Here is a 14894-nt window from a genome sequence, read left to right on the forward strand (position 1 = left end):
CAAGCAAGTTGCAGACAGTTCTGCCACCAGTGGGAAGTCAAATTGGGGTAATTAAAGTAGGAGTAAAGGAGGTCAAAAGCAGTCAGTTCCAGAGACAAAGTGGCTGCTGTGTGAAGTTAGCAACTTGCGTTTCTGGCCATGTGTTTGTGAAACTTAATTAAACAACCTGATAAGGACTTTGCTACGCTATAAAATATAGCTTACAAATGGAGTCATAAAACGGTTTATGAAATTTCCATGACACCAAACATGTTTACAACATACCCTTTTCAAGTTCTTCATCTCGTCCATCAATGTAGACACTACGTTTTTCACACTTCCTCTCCAAAGTCAAGTCATGGGAGAATTTGCACTTGTCTCCTTTGGTGCACTGCCCTTGTTTAAAAAAGGCACAGACTACAGATTTGGGATCTGCACCTATTTTAAAAAAAACATAATATACAATGATCAATGGAAAATGTAAAAATAAAAAGTTATTCAAGAACTTTATAGCAGTTAAGTAACTGTTGATTCCGTAATTTCTGTTTTCCATGGGAGGTACTCCCCTTGAAGTGCGAGTCAAAATGGGTTTGTAAAACATTCATCAGGTTGGCGAGCATGGTTCAGATGCTACACAACAGCTTCAAATGATGCTGCACTATTGACGAAGACCTGCTGGAGGCTCAGATGGGCCTCCACACTGCGGTTTAGCTATTCATTAGCATAGTGTATTTTAAGTAAATTCCCCATTCCCTCACAACTGCATGTAAATGACAAGAGGGTGGTGAATAAAATACGCCCAAAGGGCTTAGGCTGTCATCTGAGAGCTCCACAGCAATTACAGAGCATATTCACACCACTAACAGCACAACACACATGATAAAAACCCATGAAACAGAATGTGCACTAGTGGGATCGTAATGAGCTCCTGTCCTCAAGAGGATACAGGAAACAGGGTAAACAGCCTTGACTAAGCTGAACAGAGCAGTGAGAATTTGGAAAACCTGTGGTAAGCAAAACACCATGGATCAAGCAAAAGGACACAGCAGAACAGTTGGCATAATATTTAAGATGTATGAGAAATATAAAATTTACATATACAAAATTAGATAGGTATCAGTAAGGAAACAAGCATTGGCAAAGCCAATGGGTCTCGTTTATGGGACCTATTGAATTTGGAAATGTTTTTTAGTGATGCTACACAGTACATCATGGGTACTTACAATGATTTTCCGAGGGGCCGAAAACATGGTCTGTAGTGTGTGAGGGCTGCACTGATCTGGAAAGATTAGGAATGCTCCGAAACAGGCTCCGTTAAATACTCTGACAAAGACCTCCCTCTGCTGATAAAAGGATCATTTTTGGTGGTTCTTTTGATTATTGCTTGTAAAGTCAATGCACATACTTCCTTTATTGCTTTTGATTTTATTACTTTGTAGTTTTAGATACTTGTGAAAAGTCATCTGAATGTGTCCCTGCACTGTTTTCAGTGGACCCTATTAAAATCTGTTATAACGTTTTGTTGAGAAGTGAAATACAAATAACAGTATACATGCTTTATTGATTATGTCTAGTCTTTCAGTACTTGTGTGGTAGTACTCAGTACTGAAGTTAAAAATTGGGGGCATGGGCACATATTTGAGCAAATGCTATTTAAATTACAGTACGCTGCTTCCTTTAAGACTTGCGTAGAAACAGGACAGTTGAAACGATTTATACCAATAAGGGCTCATGCATGAATTGACATTTTGCAATTGGCTTGCGACAATTTTGCTGGAATAATTTTCAGAGTAGGATACTACCATTAATGTTACATCACTGAAGTCATACTGATTATGAAAAATCCTTGTGTCGTACAAAAAAAACAAGTATAGCCAATGTATTCAGCAGGAGAGTGGTAAGGATGTAGTATGTAGCAGGAGGTACATTTTAGAGCACTTTTCCACAAATTTATTACTAAAGCATGGTGTGGTTGCACACTACCATTACAGACAATACCTTCAGTTTTACTGCTAAAACACACAGAGCTCAAAAGTGTGAAATTCGGCAACACTTATATAACAATATCTGTGCCCATCACACTTCAGAAATACAAGAATAAAATGTGGTTCACTGGTGTTTCCCTAATTCTGATATAGTCTGAAATATTTGCCGAATTGTAGGAGGGTGGAATCTGACTGCATGGTTGCCCCCACTTTTTTCCTGGTGTTTGAATGGTTTTTGACTAGTCTGGCTGGGATCCTGCTATCCAGGACCCCAGCCATAACTGCTTACTCCCTTAAATGATTGGTGTGCATATTAGATGCACTAGTGATTGGATACTGTGGTACCTTATGAGCCCCTAGTATATGGTACCTAGGGCATAGGCACTTCATATGCCTACCAGGGGCTGAAGCAGGTATTATGCCACCCCTGGGCAGCAGACTCAATCTGACACCACAGGCCTGCTACTGCAGCCTGTGTGAGGTAGTGTTAGCACTCCTCACTGAGGTATAGGTTGCTATATCTCACCATACACACACATATAAACCTATCAGCCACCCCTATGGCAGGCCCTATCAATCCTGAGGGCGGGTGCTTGGTTTACAATGTGAGGGGGTGCCTCTGCATGAGCAGGGCCCCTCTGCAGCTGGCAGAGTCTATATTTTCTGTGGCTATTTGTGGATGCGGTTACACCATATACTCTTAAGTGCAGTATGATCCCACCCTTCTAGAGGGGACGACATGTACATACTGTGGTAACACGGTAGAAATCTGAAAAAGCCCTGGCATCACTAAATGGATGCCACCGGCACAGACACTGGGCTGCCCTCCCGCTGCTGACAAACTCGCAGTGGAGGAGGCCCAACAATCGGCATCCTGTCACAGGGAGGTGTCACCACCTTCCAGACAGGATTTAGTGTATTGGGGCTGAGTGGGTGCACTCCTAGAGTGCTTTGAAGTCCTGCACTGGGGGAGCAGTAGGCTCCTCTGTGCATATGCCAGCTCAACCCGCTTCAGGGGCTACCTGTCCCTGCTCTGGCGTGAAACTGGACAAAGGGAAGTGGGTGTAACTACCCCCTACCCCGACCCTCCCAGAGGAGTGGTCATAGAGCTAGTCCCTCACCTACCTTCAGTATAAGATAGGGAAACCTTGCCATTGCAAGTTAGATTACCCTGGGTGACGCTTTACAAGAAGAATTCTGGCCCTCCGACGTTCCACTACCTTTGGAAGACGGAAAAATCTCCCTTGGAGTCAAGGAGTGACTCCCCTGCTTGGCAGGCACCAAAAACTTGAATCAACGGTCGCAAACTTTCCCGCTCCCGCCGGAGTCCGAAATCCCTGTAGCCCCGGAAGTGGATTTCCTGACTTCTCGACGGCCATTATGAGTCCCCAGCAGAGCGGAGGCGAGTGGACCCCACGAGTGACGAGGAACTGCAATACCTGGGTACCGTGCACTATTGTCGAGTGCAACCCCTTCACGACGTTCTACGAACTTGTGCTTTGGACCATTTGTGGCCCAAGCCTCCAGCAGGTTTTGCAGCGAAAATCAGAGGCCTACCCCGTCCCGAGTGACCGTGGGCTCCTGTGAAGCATTTCCTCACGAGGCGTCTTCGCGATCCCTTGCCCGTTGGCTTGTGGGTCCCCCGAAGACTTTCTGATCGAACAAAAGGGCTCCCCATGTTGCTCCAGGCCTGCCCTCACTCACCCTCGCTGGGCGAGTCCCTCAGACCTTGCTGGTCTGCACCGCTGACTTTATTCACTTTTCACGAGACTTGCTGTTGCCAAGGCTTGTTGGCTCCAATCCGGTTGCCGACACCTCAGTAAGCTGCAGACGTCGTGGGACACTCCGAATCCAGCTGCTGGTCATCGTCGATGCCTCCTGGTCCTCGTGAGCGAAGAGTCAAAACAACCTTGATCACCTGAAATCACCCGACTTCCGTGGGCATCCATCTTCCTGGCCCCGGGTCACTGGCAAGTGACTGAACACCGTCCCTTCAATTTTCAGGTCATCTTCATCTTGAATCCAGCCCTGGATTCCACGGGACACTTCTTCAGGCTTCGCAAGCAGCAAATCTTCTTTGGTCTCCATAGAAAACAGCGACGCGACCCGACACCAAAAGACACCTACGTACCCGGCTTCCCTGGGTGAGGTAACTCGTGCACTCCGGTGCCCTAGTGTGTGTTGGCCCTCAAATTACTTACCTTGTAAGTGGCTTGCTTATAGACTGCCTCGAAGTACCCTTAAACTTTAAAAATCCAACCGCGACTTGCTCCATTGAAATCAATAGGGAACCCGCAGCTGTGTTCTCACACTGCATACGTCTCCCGTGGGTCTTTTACTTACCTGCTTCTGCTGCATTAGTGAAGCCCCAGCGATTCTACAGGCCCTTGGCCTTGTCCCCTTGCAAGTCAACTTTCCTAAACCTCTTTTTTAGTATATGGTCTGGTACGCCCCTAGGGCCCCGACATATTTGTGCTCAACTTATTGTGAAACGTTAATATTTCAATGTGTTCCTGGCTTCTAATCTTATAAAGAGATTAGTAGAGTGTGTCTAGAAATAAATACATATATATTTGATATATGTACACCTGTGTGGTGTCCTTTCATTTGGTAATTCAAGAGATTATAAGGTAAAACAAGCTGCTTTACATTCCTCTGAGACTTAGCCTGAAGGTTGCTCTCCACAGCTACTACCAGGATAGCTTTCTTTAAAAGGTTGTCTTAAACCTATCTACCATAAGAGTGGAATTGGACTGGTGCAAGGTGGCCACTATAACTAGTGACCAGCATATGCCAGGTCAACTTCTCACATTGGTGGGTAGCGTGTGGGATTCCAGCTTGCCATTGTTTTACCAGAAAATCTCTATTTGAATTACTAACTGAAAATTACTAAAGGTACTCAAGGTACATATAAAAGTCAAGCTTAGTATCAATAAGTTCTACTGAACTTAGAGTTGTTTGTGAAGGGATAGCACACCCTTGCTACAGCTCAAGCTAGGATCAGTAGGCCACAAACTAGTGTAGGTAGTGCAACACTGCATAACACCAGAATGTCCTCAAGGGATGTAGCCAGTGGGTCCACCCAGCCTCAGTACAAGGACATGACCTTCTTTCACTTGAAGGCCATGTGTGTTGCAAGACACGTGGGGTTAGGACAGAGTCCCTCCACACTACACCTGATAAATATACTGATAGCAGATGATCCTAGACTGGCTCTAGGAGCTAGTGGATCTGGATCAGGGGGTGGGTCAGCCATAGTCTCTGGGTCAGATGATGAAAATCCAGATGACCTGGACTCTGATTGAAGGGCCAGACCCAGAAGGGTCTGAACAGGACAGAGGAATTCTCCCTAAGAGAGCTGACAGAGTGGAAGAGAGGCCTAGGTCCCCCTCAAGGGAATCTAACCACTCATATTACTCTGGCAGAGAATCTGTCCATCAGAGGAACTCATACTCTAATAGAAGAGAGACCTCCTCTGAAAGGTACAAGATGCTCCAGTATGAGGAAGCTAGGCTTGCCCTCAGAACCAAGCAATTGGCCTTAGATAGAGAAGCCTTTGAGCTTCAGAGAGATTCTAAGAAATAGGGGTTAGAACCCCCTGGTGGCAGCAACAGTGTCCCTAGAGGCAGAGATTACATTCCAGACCATAGGAACCTGTCCAAGGTTGTTCCTCCCTACCAGAGTGGGGATGATATCCACAAGTGGATAACTGCTATGGAGAGGGCCTGTAAAGTACAACAGGTCCCCCAGAAACAGTGGGCAGCAATCTTGTGGCTCTCCTTTTCAGATAAAGGTAGAGACAAGCTCCTCACTGTTAGAGAAGAGGATGCTGATGATTATGAAGTCCTGAAGAGTGTATTAATAGATGGGTTTGGCTGAAACCACTGAACAGTACAGGTTGAAGTTCAGAGATACCCAGAAGGCACAGACACAGGACTGGGTGGACTTTGTAGATTGTGCTACCAAGGCTCTGGAGGGTTGGATAGTTGGCAGTAGAGCAACTGACTTTAAAGGATTGTATAATTTGATTATGAGAGAGCAGATCCTTAACAATTGTCAAAACCAACTCTTACACCAGTACCTGGTGGACTCTGATCTGACCTCTCCCCAAGAATTGGGAAAGAAGGCAGACAAATGGGTCAGAACCAGGGTGAGGCCCAAGAACCAAGGTGGTGAACAGAAGAAAGATTCCACTAAGCCCAAAGAGAAAGGTGGGGATAATAAAACAGAAAAGTCCTCTGAAGGGCCCCAAAAATCCAGTTCTAGGGGTGGGTCTCAAAATCCTTCCTCTTCCAATAAGAAACCATATTGCCATGTGTGCAAGCAACCTGGCCACTGGAAAACTGACTCCAGTTGTCCAAAGAATGGCAATAAAGAAAATGTTCCTCCCACTGCAGCGCCAACACCTCCTGTTACTACCAGTAGTAATCCCCCAGGTGGTGGGAGTGCACCCAAAAACTTAGCTGGGTTTTCTTGGGGAACTCAGGTGGACTCTGGCCTAACCAGGTCCCCTACACAAGCAACTCTAGTCTGTGATGGTGGCATGGGGTTTGCCAACTTTACCATGAGTCCCAATATCTTGGGCAGGTACAGACAAGAGCCCATGGTCAATGGTCAGAAGGCTGTGGCCTACAGGGACACAGGGGCTAGTGTCACCATGGTGACAAGAAAACTAGTGCCCCTAGAACAGCTTTTACCTGAGTTTAGATACCAGGTGACCAATATTGATGGAATAAGGACAGACCATCCCATGGCAGTGGTAAATCTCAGTTGGGGAGGGGTCACTGGCCGAAAGAGAGTGGCAGTGTCCCCAACCTGGGCTGAGGTAGATAACAATGCCCATTTAAGAATGTTAGGCATCCCTGAGAGAGTGGATGAGACCCGGAGGGCCTCACCTCCACCCCAGGAGAAATTAAGGGGAGTGAAGCCTGAAACAATGGATCACTCCACACAAACAGAGAGCATAGGGGGTGAGGAACAGTCCTCCACCCACCAGACTAAAGGTGAGGGTCAGCTTTCTAAGGGAACTGATCCTGACCCTTGTGAAGTAACTGCCCCAGAAGTGGTCAGGCCTGTCCTGGCCACAGCTCTGATGGCAGGGGATCCTTCCAAGGTGGTACCCAGTCTAGAGCAGGTATCCTGCCCCTCTCTACCCTGCCTCAGTCAGCCCGGGGCTACAGAGGTCAGGGGACCCTTAGTGGGCCCCTGTCCAGAGGAACCCCCTCATCAGCAGATTAGGGACTCCCAGCAGAGTAGTTCTAACCAGGTGAATATTCCTCTACAAACTGAGGGACCCCCCTTACCCCTGGGTACAGGCATCCCACAGATGGACTCTGTTGGGCACAGGGAGACCTGGGACATAGGTGCCCCAAACATTCCAATGCCCTCCACTGCTCCAACCAAAGGGACCCAAAACCCAGCTGTAGGCAGCCAGAGGTTGACCCTTAGGGCCAGATGTGACAGTCATGGACAGAAAGGCTTCCATGGTGACCAGTTTTCTGAGGAAGTTGAGACCACCCCAAATAGGGCCTCACTTCCAGACTCACACGCCACCAGCCTACTTCTGTACCAAAACACAAATCAGGCAATTTCCCTAGACTTTGGAGAAATTCTAGAACCCCTTGGGGTAGGATTTCCCAAGTGGACCATGAGACAGGGAGCACCCATGCCAGTGCAGGTTCTTCCTTATATGGCCACTCAGGAAATAAAGGCATCTGGACAAGGTTAGCCTCATCTCCTTTCGTTTGGGGGGGTTTATGTAGGAGGGTGGAATCTGACTACATGTTTGCCCCCACTTTGTTCCTGGTGTTTGAATGGTTTTTGACTAGTCTGACTGGGATCCTGCTATCCAGGACCCCAGCCTATCTTCTTACTCCCTTAAATGATTGGTGTGCATATAAGATGCACTAGTGATTGGATACTGTGGTACCTTTTAGGCAACTAGTATATGGTACCTAGGGCATGGGCACTTCACAGGCCTACCAGGGGCTGAAGCATGTATTATGCCACCCCTGGGAAGCAGACTCAACCTGACACCACAGGCCTGCTACTGCAGCCTGTGTGAGGTAGTGATAGCACTCCTCACTGAGGTATAGGTTCCTATATCTCACCATACACACACATATAAACCTATCAGCCACCCCTATGGCAGGCCCTATCAATCCTGAGGGCAGGGTGCTTGGTTTACAATGTGAGGGGGTGCCTCTGCATGAGCAGGGCCCCTCTGCAGCTGGCAGAGTCTATATTTTCTGTGGCTGTTTGTGGATGCGGTTAAACCATATACTCTTAAGTGCATTATAATGCTAACTTTGGAATGACTGCATCAAAACATGTAGTGCTTGGTGTCAAACAACTTGGAATCATACCCCCACATCAGTCCATGATGTGGGAGTAGGATTCCCACCCTTCTAGAGGGGACGACATGTACCTACTGTGGTAACACAGTAGAAATCTGAAAGAGCCCTGGCATTACAAAATGGATGCCATCAGCACAGACACTGGGCTGCCCTCCTGCTGCTGACTGAAACTCGCAGTGGAGGAGGCCCAACAATAGGCATCCTGTCACAGGGAGGTGTCATCACCTTCCAGACAGGATTTAGTGTATTGGGGCTGGGTGGGTGCACTCCTAGAGTGCTTTGAAGTCCTGCACTGGGGGAGCAGTAGGCTCCTCTGTGCATATGCCAGCTCAAACCGGTTCAGGGGCTACCTGTCCCTAATCTGGCGCGAAACTGGACGAAGGGAAGTGGGTGTAACCACCCCCTACCCTGACCCTCCCAGAGGAGTGGTCATAGAGCGAGTCCCTCCCTTACCTTCAGTATAAGATAGGGAAACCTTGCCATTGCAAGTTAGATAACCCTGGACGACGCTTTACAAGAAGAATCCTGGCCCTTCGACGTTCCACTACCTTTGGAAGACAGAAGAATCTCCCTTGGAGTCAAGGAGTGACTCCCCTGCTTGGCAGGCACCAAAAAATCTAATCAACGGTCGCAAACTTTCCCGCTCCCGCCGGAGTCCGAAGTCCCTGCAGCCCCGGAAGTGGATTTCCTGACTTCGACGGCCATTGTGAGTCCCCAGTAGAGCTGAGGCGAGTGGACCCCACGAGTGACGAGGAACTGCAATAACTGGGTACCGTGCACTATTGTAGAGTGCAACCCCTTCACGACGTTCTACGAACTTGTGCTTTGGACCATTTGTGGCCCAAGCCTCTAGCAGGTTTTGCAGCGAAAATCTGAGGCCTACCCTGTCCCGAGTGACCGTGGGCTCCTGTGAAGCATTTCCTCACGAGGCGTCTTTGCGATCCCTTGCCCGTTAGCTTGTGGGTCCCCCGAAGACTTTCTGATCGAACAAAAGGGCTCCCCTGGTTGCTCCAGGCTTGCCCTCACTCATCCTCGCTGGGTGAGTCCCTCAGACCTTGCTGGTCTGCACCGCTGACTTTATTCACTTTTCACAAGACTTGCTGTTGCCAAGGCCTGTTGGCTCCAATCCGGTTGCCGACACCTCAGTAAGCTGCAGACGTCGTGGGGCACTCCGAATCCAGCTGCTGGTCATCGTCGATGCTTCCTGGTCCTCGTGAGCGAAGAGTCAAAACACCCTTGATCACCTGAAATCACCCGGCTTCCGTGGGCATCCATCTTCCTGGCCCGGGTCACTGGCAAGTGACTGTGAACACTGTCCCTTCAATTTTCAGGTCATCTTCATCTTGAATCCAGCTTTGGATTCCACCGGACACTTCTTCAGTCTTCGCAAGCAGCAAATCTTCTTTGGTCTCCATTGAAAACAGCGACGCGACCAGACACCAAAAGACACCTATGCACCCGGCTTCCCTGGGTGAGGTAACTTGTGCACTCCGGTGCCCTAGTGTGTGTGTTGGCCCTCGTATTACTTACCGTGTAAGTGGCTTGCTTGTAGACTTCCTCGAAGTACCCTTAAACTTTAAAATCCAACCGCAACTTGCTCCATTGAAATCAATAGGGAACCCGCAGCTGTGTTCTCACACTGCATGCGTCTCCCGTGGGTCTTTTACTTACCTGCTTCATTAGTGAAGCCTCAGCGATTCTACAGGCCCTAGGCCCTGTCCCCTTGCAAATCGACTTTCCTAAACCTCTTTTTTAGTATATGGTCTGGTACGCCCTTAGGGCCGCAACAGATTTGTGCTTAACTTATTGTGAAACGTTGATATTTGAATGTGTGCCTGGCTTCTAATCTCATAAAGAGATTAGTAGAGTGTGCCTAGAAATAAATACATATATATTTGATATATTTACCTGTGTGGTGTCCTTTCATTTGGTAATTCAAGAGATTATAAAGGTAAAACAATCTGCTTTACATTCCTCTGAGACTTAGCCTGAAGGCTGCTCTCCACAGCTACCACTAGGATAGCATTCTTTAAAAGGTTGTCTCAAACCTATCTACCATAAGAGTCGAATTGGACTAGTGCAAGGTAGGCCAACTTCTCACACCAGTTCATATACATGCATTTAAATTGTGTTGTGTGCTTCACAGAAAACAACGTCCTACAGTGTTTCCTTTCAAACCCCAGAATCCAGCAAGATGGTCACAAAAATACTCTCACTTTGCAGCCAGGGAAAGAAATGTAAATACCATGCTCCCTCGGAAGACAGAGCCCAACATTAGACTGGTCTTTGAATGCATAGCAAACGTGACAAGATAAAAACAAAACTTTGAAAAAACTGTTTATTGGTCATTCACCTCTGAACTCCAGCATAGTTATTTTAGGGGTGCTTCAGCACCCGCCACACCCCTACTTTTGATGCCTATGGCATGAAATTGAGAGAGGATGGTTTAAATTATGCTATTGGTAAAGAGCACTGACCAACATAAACAAGCTCATAAACAAACTTCTTCCTCAAGGCATGCAAAACTGATCAACTGGTAGTAGCAGAGATAAGTAGAATTAGTCAAGCATAATGAAGGAGCAAACCTTTTCAAAGAAATACAGCACGTTTACTGCTTCCTCATCTAACATACAAGGGAGACAAATGAAAACGCAAACTCTTGTGGAGTGCCTCATGAAAAAAGGAAAAATGTATTCAGAGTATGCGAGCACTTGTGGAAGAATACAGGGAGCCCGTCAAAGAGGTGGTAAACAGGCTATGCTCAACAGGTGTCACAAAGACATGCTGGGCAGCTTAAAACAAATAAAGTCAGCAAATAAGGAAGCAAACAAATGAGTTACAAAACACAAATCCAATAGTAAGCAATGAGCGGAATGCATTCCTAGGGAAGCTTTCAGCATGCCCTCAATATCTCTTTGCAACCTCGCAACTCTGTCTAGCAGGCTTCGACCTAAAAATGTGATAACGTGAAGATCCAATCGTGATTTCTCACATCTCCTGGCAAATTATACAGACTAGAGTCTAGTCAATTGTAGGGGAATTTCGTTGAGCCGGAGCATATAGGGACAAGAGATTCAATGGCTGAGGAAGATCCCCAATCCTCTCTTGCCAGCTGACCAACCAGCAAGCTTTTGCTACACAGCTAATGGAAGCATGTACCAGCACATTGTCATTTGGAAGGCAAACAGTGGAGTTCATACATCTCCACTGTGCATCTCTCCCAGCAGAAGTATCAGTGAAGCAGGAATATAGCTTTCACTTCTCACCAACCTCCTTGAATTTATTAGCTCCTTCTCATGTCCTGCTACATTACCACTGTTGTTTAATACTCTTATGTCTCCCTCCCCATGTTCCAAGCTCCTACATTATTTGATATAACCCTGTTACAGCAATTCTGAACGTAATTCTTGGTAAAATATGTAATCTCTCCTTCAGTTACACTAGTGTTCTCTTATAGATCTTTAACAAGACAAGCCAATTCATATTATAGCATAGAAGGAACACAATGTAACTTGAGTTTTACCTTTACTGACTTTTTGGGCAACTACCACAGGCTTGAAAAGCTCATTAAGCTCCTGCAACTCCTTTTTCTTGTCTTCTTTCTTCGTTTTTTTATCACCCTCAAGCAGCAGAACCTAATATAATAATCAGAAATAAACATCAGTACAGTAATTAAACTGGACATCCGAACAGTAATGTAAAGTTGAAAAATGAAGGTATATTTTGATCTTGTGTACGGAGGATGAAAACCTTACTGAACATGTCTGGTGAATAGATGAACTTCAAACCACATTGTTATTCACTGTGAATGCATTTTCTTTGGATGGTCTTCAGCTTTCCCCATGAGAACAGGAAACAATCTCATCCTTCAGGTAAGATTTGAGTCCCAAAATGGATGGATACTAGGCGATGGAAAGCACCATTAAAGCAGTCCGGTTTCACCACCAAACACTCACCTGCCTGCTTTTGTGCAAGAAATGCCCAGGCAAGGGAAGACTCCAGGTGGAGCAAAGATTATGTATGTTTATGGTACCAAACCGCCACTGTTCAACTCATGTCGCGCCCTACCTTGGCCTCTCTTCAACTGACTACAAGAAACGAGTTCAGCTGGGAGCAAAATTCTGTCAGAATAAGTACTGCTGCTAAGATCACAATTCAGTAAAGCTATCATCTGAGTGATAATCGAGTTCTGGTTAAGGTGGGTGGGAACTAGGCACTTATGTAAGATGTTTTTCAAAGATTGTCAAGTAATGAATTAGGAGAAATAACATTTAGCATTTTTAAGGAGAACAGGAGAAAAGAAATAGAGAAGTACAGCATGTAAGAAAATGAGGGCAGTGGTATCTCTAGTAAGCACTGCTAAAGAGCACATAGAAATCTGATGAGGTCACCAGTTATACGTGAATAACAAACAGTCTCTATTCCCTAAATTCATCCAGCCAGTCATTTCGTCCTCTCTCTATATCACACTACAAACCTACTGTGCCACTCACCTTTGCCTGTTGATTGGTATGGATTCTGAGGCTAACCAACTCATTATGCCAGCTAAATAGTCTAAACGGTGAGTCCCAGGATTTAATTTACACTGAATGAGAACTATCCTACTACAAAGTGGGTTTAGGTACAAGTTAAAAAACATGAGAAGCGATATAAATCCCTGACCCATTAAATTCTGCATGCATAAGAAGTGCCAAATCTAAAGTCTAAATTCTAGCACACACACCTAAAAGCGCTGCACACAAAATCCCTACAGTAATCCACGGGATGACCAACTAGATGGCAACAAAGATAAGAAAAGAAAATATGCCCTCTTTAATAAGCTCAATGGACTCTTACTCCTCCGACGCACTCTAAACATTAAGGACCATTTTATTACCAGACTTATCACGGGAGTAGGAGGGTGAGTGGAGGGGGACTGTGACGGACCACAGCTACTATGGACAGAGGGACACTGACATAACACCCCTTCTATCCTTCTACTTCTACCATTAAAAATGGTAATCTACGTGCAAATATAAACACTGTGTCCTGTCATCACGCCGTGCTGAGACTCACAATAAAAAACGCTTAAAAAAGAAACATATGCATCCTGCCATTGATAGCTCAACTGTGCTTCTGGAAAAAGTGAGTAACTGATTCTGTATTCCAAAGTCGCAGGAATTCAAATGTTTAATATCATAGCTGCTTAAGAATGGCAGCGCAAACCCACCAAAACCTCTCCGATTACAATGTACTTCAACATTCCCCCATAGACAAACCAGGGCAGTTTTCAGCGCTAGCCCCAATTATCCACAATATATTTTTTTCTCGCAAAGTGGGTTAATTCAGAACTAAAAACAAACCAACTCATGACTGCTATCTTTGTACTTAATCTCATAACTTAATTAAATGCACAACAGAGTTTTAACAGAAGCTACAGTTTACCCGTCCTCAACAATTTACCTCTGGAGCTCAACAGCAGCAAAGTTCTGTTAATGTAGTACATTGAACTACATCAACATCCAAAGCCTTGCTTTATTTTTACCAGGGTGGGGAGATAGGCAGAACAATAATGGAAGGAGGCTACTTCACACAATACCACTTTAAAGAGTGGGACAGCTGTGTGATAATTCTTCTAGCTTCGTTGTCCTGCCATGCCTTTGGGGAAAGGCATTAGGAATGGAAGTAGAGTGCATTACGGCAGTGTTCTAAAATAAATGCCCAGTGTGGAGTTGTCCCATTGTTCATTGAAACACGAGTGATGTGTAACGGAAGCGATCCCTTGATGAAGTGCCCAAACTTCTGAATCCACACGCTCAACAGGACCATTTTACAGAGCCTACTGGTAAGCAAACTACTTGTTTTTTTCCTTTCCCTAGCGTTTGACTCCAGGGAGCGTCCCTCACGCAATATCCTATGATGCCTCATTAATATATAGCCTATGTAGGTAGACGGAAATTATCACCTACGTGCATGCACTACACGGTCAGTTTTAATTTGGATTTTAATTTCTTTATTTGTCTTGTGTGCTTTTTAATTGTATATGTTTGTGACTTAGAGAAATCAAATCCGACGCATTTAGGGGTGACTCACACATTTGTTTGCATGCTGTACCGCACTTTAGGGATATTGTGCCTAAACAATAAGACATTCAAAGTGGAATGCCTTATAGGCTCAGAACTGTGATATCTACTCTTTTCAGTCACGACCAGATCAAGGAAAGTGTCCAGAGTATGGTCTGCATTTTTACATACATGCTTCTTTAAAATTGTTATGAATGCATAAAACGGGTTGAAAGTTCAACCGCACCACAAAGGGATTTAAGAATACAGCAAACATTTGGTCACGAAGAAAGGAGATTGATCCCTAGGGGCAGTGAAACGGCTGAAACATGTCGACCTCTTGATGTCAAGGACCATTAAATCTAATGATATCTCACCGTTTTTAAATCTTGCCCAAGACCTTACTTATTAAACCATAATTTGAGGATCTATGAGGCAGTTTTAATTCACTCACAAAATCCCTCGCCTTTCACCGTCTAAGTGCTCCGCTTACAAAAGTGTAAAGCCCACCCACCTACCCACACTAGGTGACA

The 14894-nt window shown here is 45.6% G+C and overlaps 1 protein-coding gene across 1 annotated transcript in view; it reads right to left on the reverse strand.

The window, feature by feature from the left end:
* Window positions 1–14894, reverse strand: part of ZC3H15 (zinc finger CCCH-type containing 15) — a 235333-nt gene that overhangs the window by 144564 nt on the left and 75875 nt on the right. The window contains exons 3-4 of the mRNA XM_085648699.1: window positions 11844–11955; window positions 265–417 (exon numbers count right to left, since the gene is read on the reverse strand). Of these exons, the coding sequence (XP_085504825.1) occupies window positions 265–417; window positions 11844–11955 (265 nt within the window). The remainder of the gene's footprint in view (window positions 1–264; window positions 418–11843; window positions 11956–14894) is intronic.

The sequence above is a fragment of the Triturus cristatus genome, chromosome 3_2 (assembly GCF_964204655.1).
Source record: "Triturus cristatus chromosome 3_2, aTriCri1.1, whole genome shotgun sequence".
NCBI lineage: Eukaryota > Metazoa > Chordata > Amphibia > Caudata > Salamandridae > Triturus > Triturus cristatus.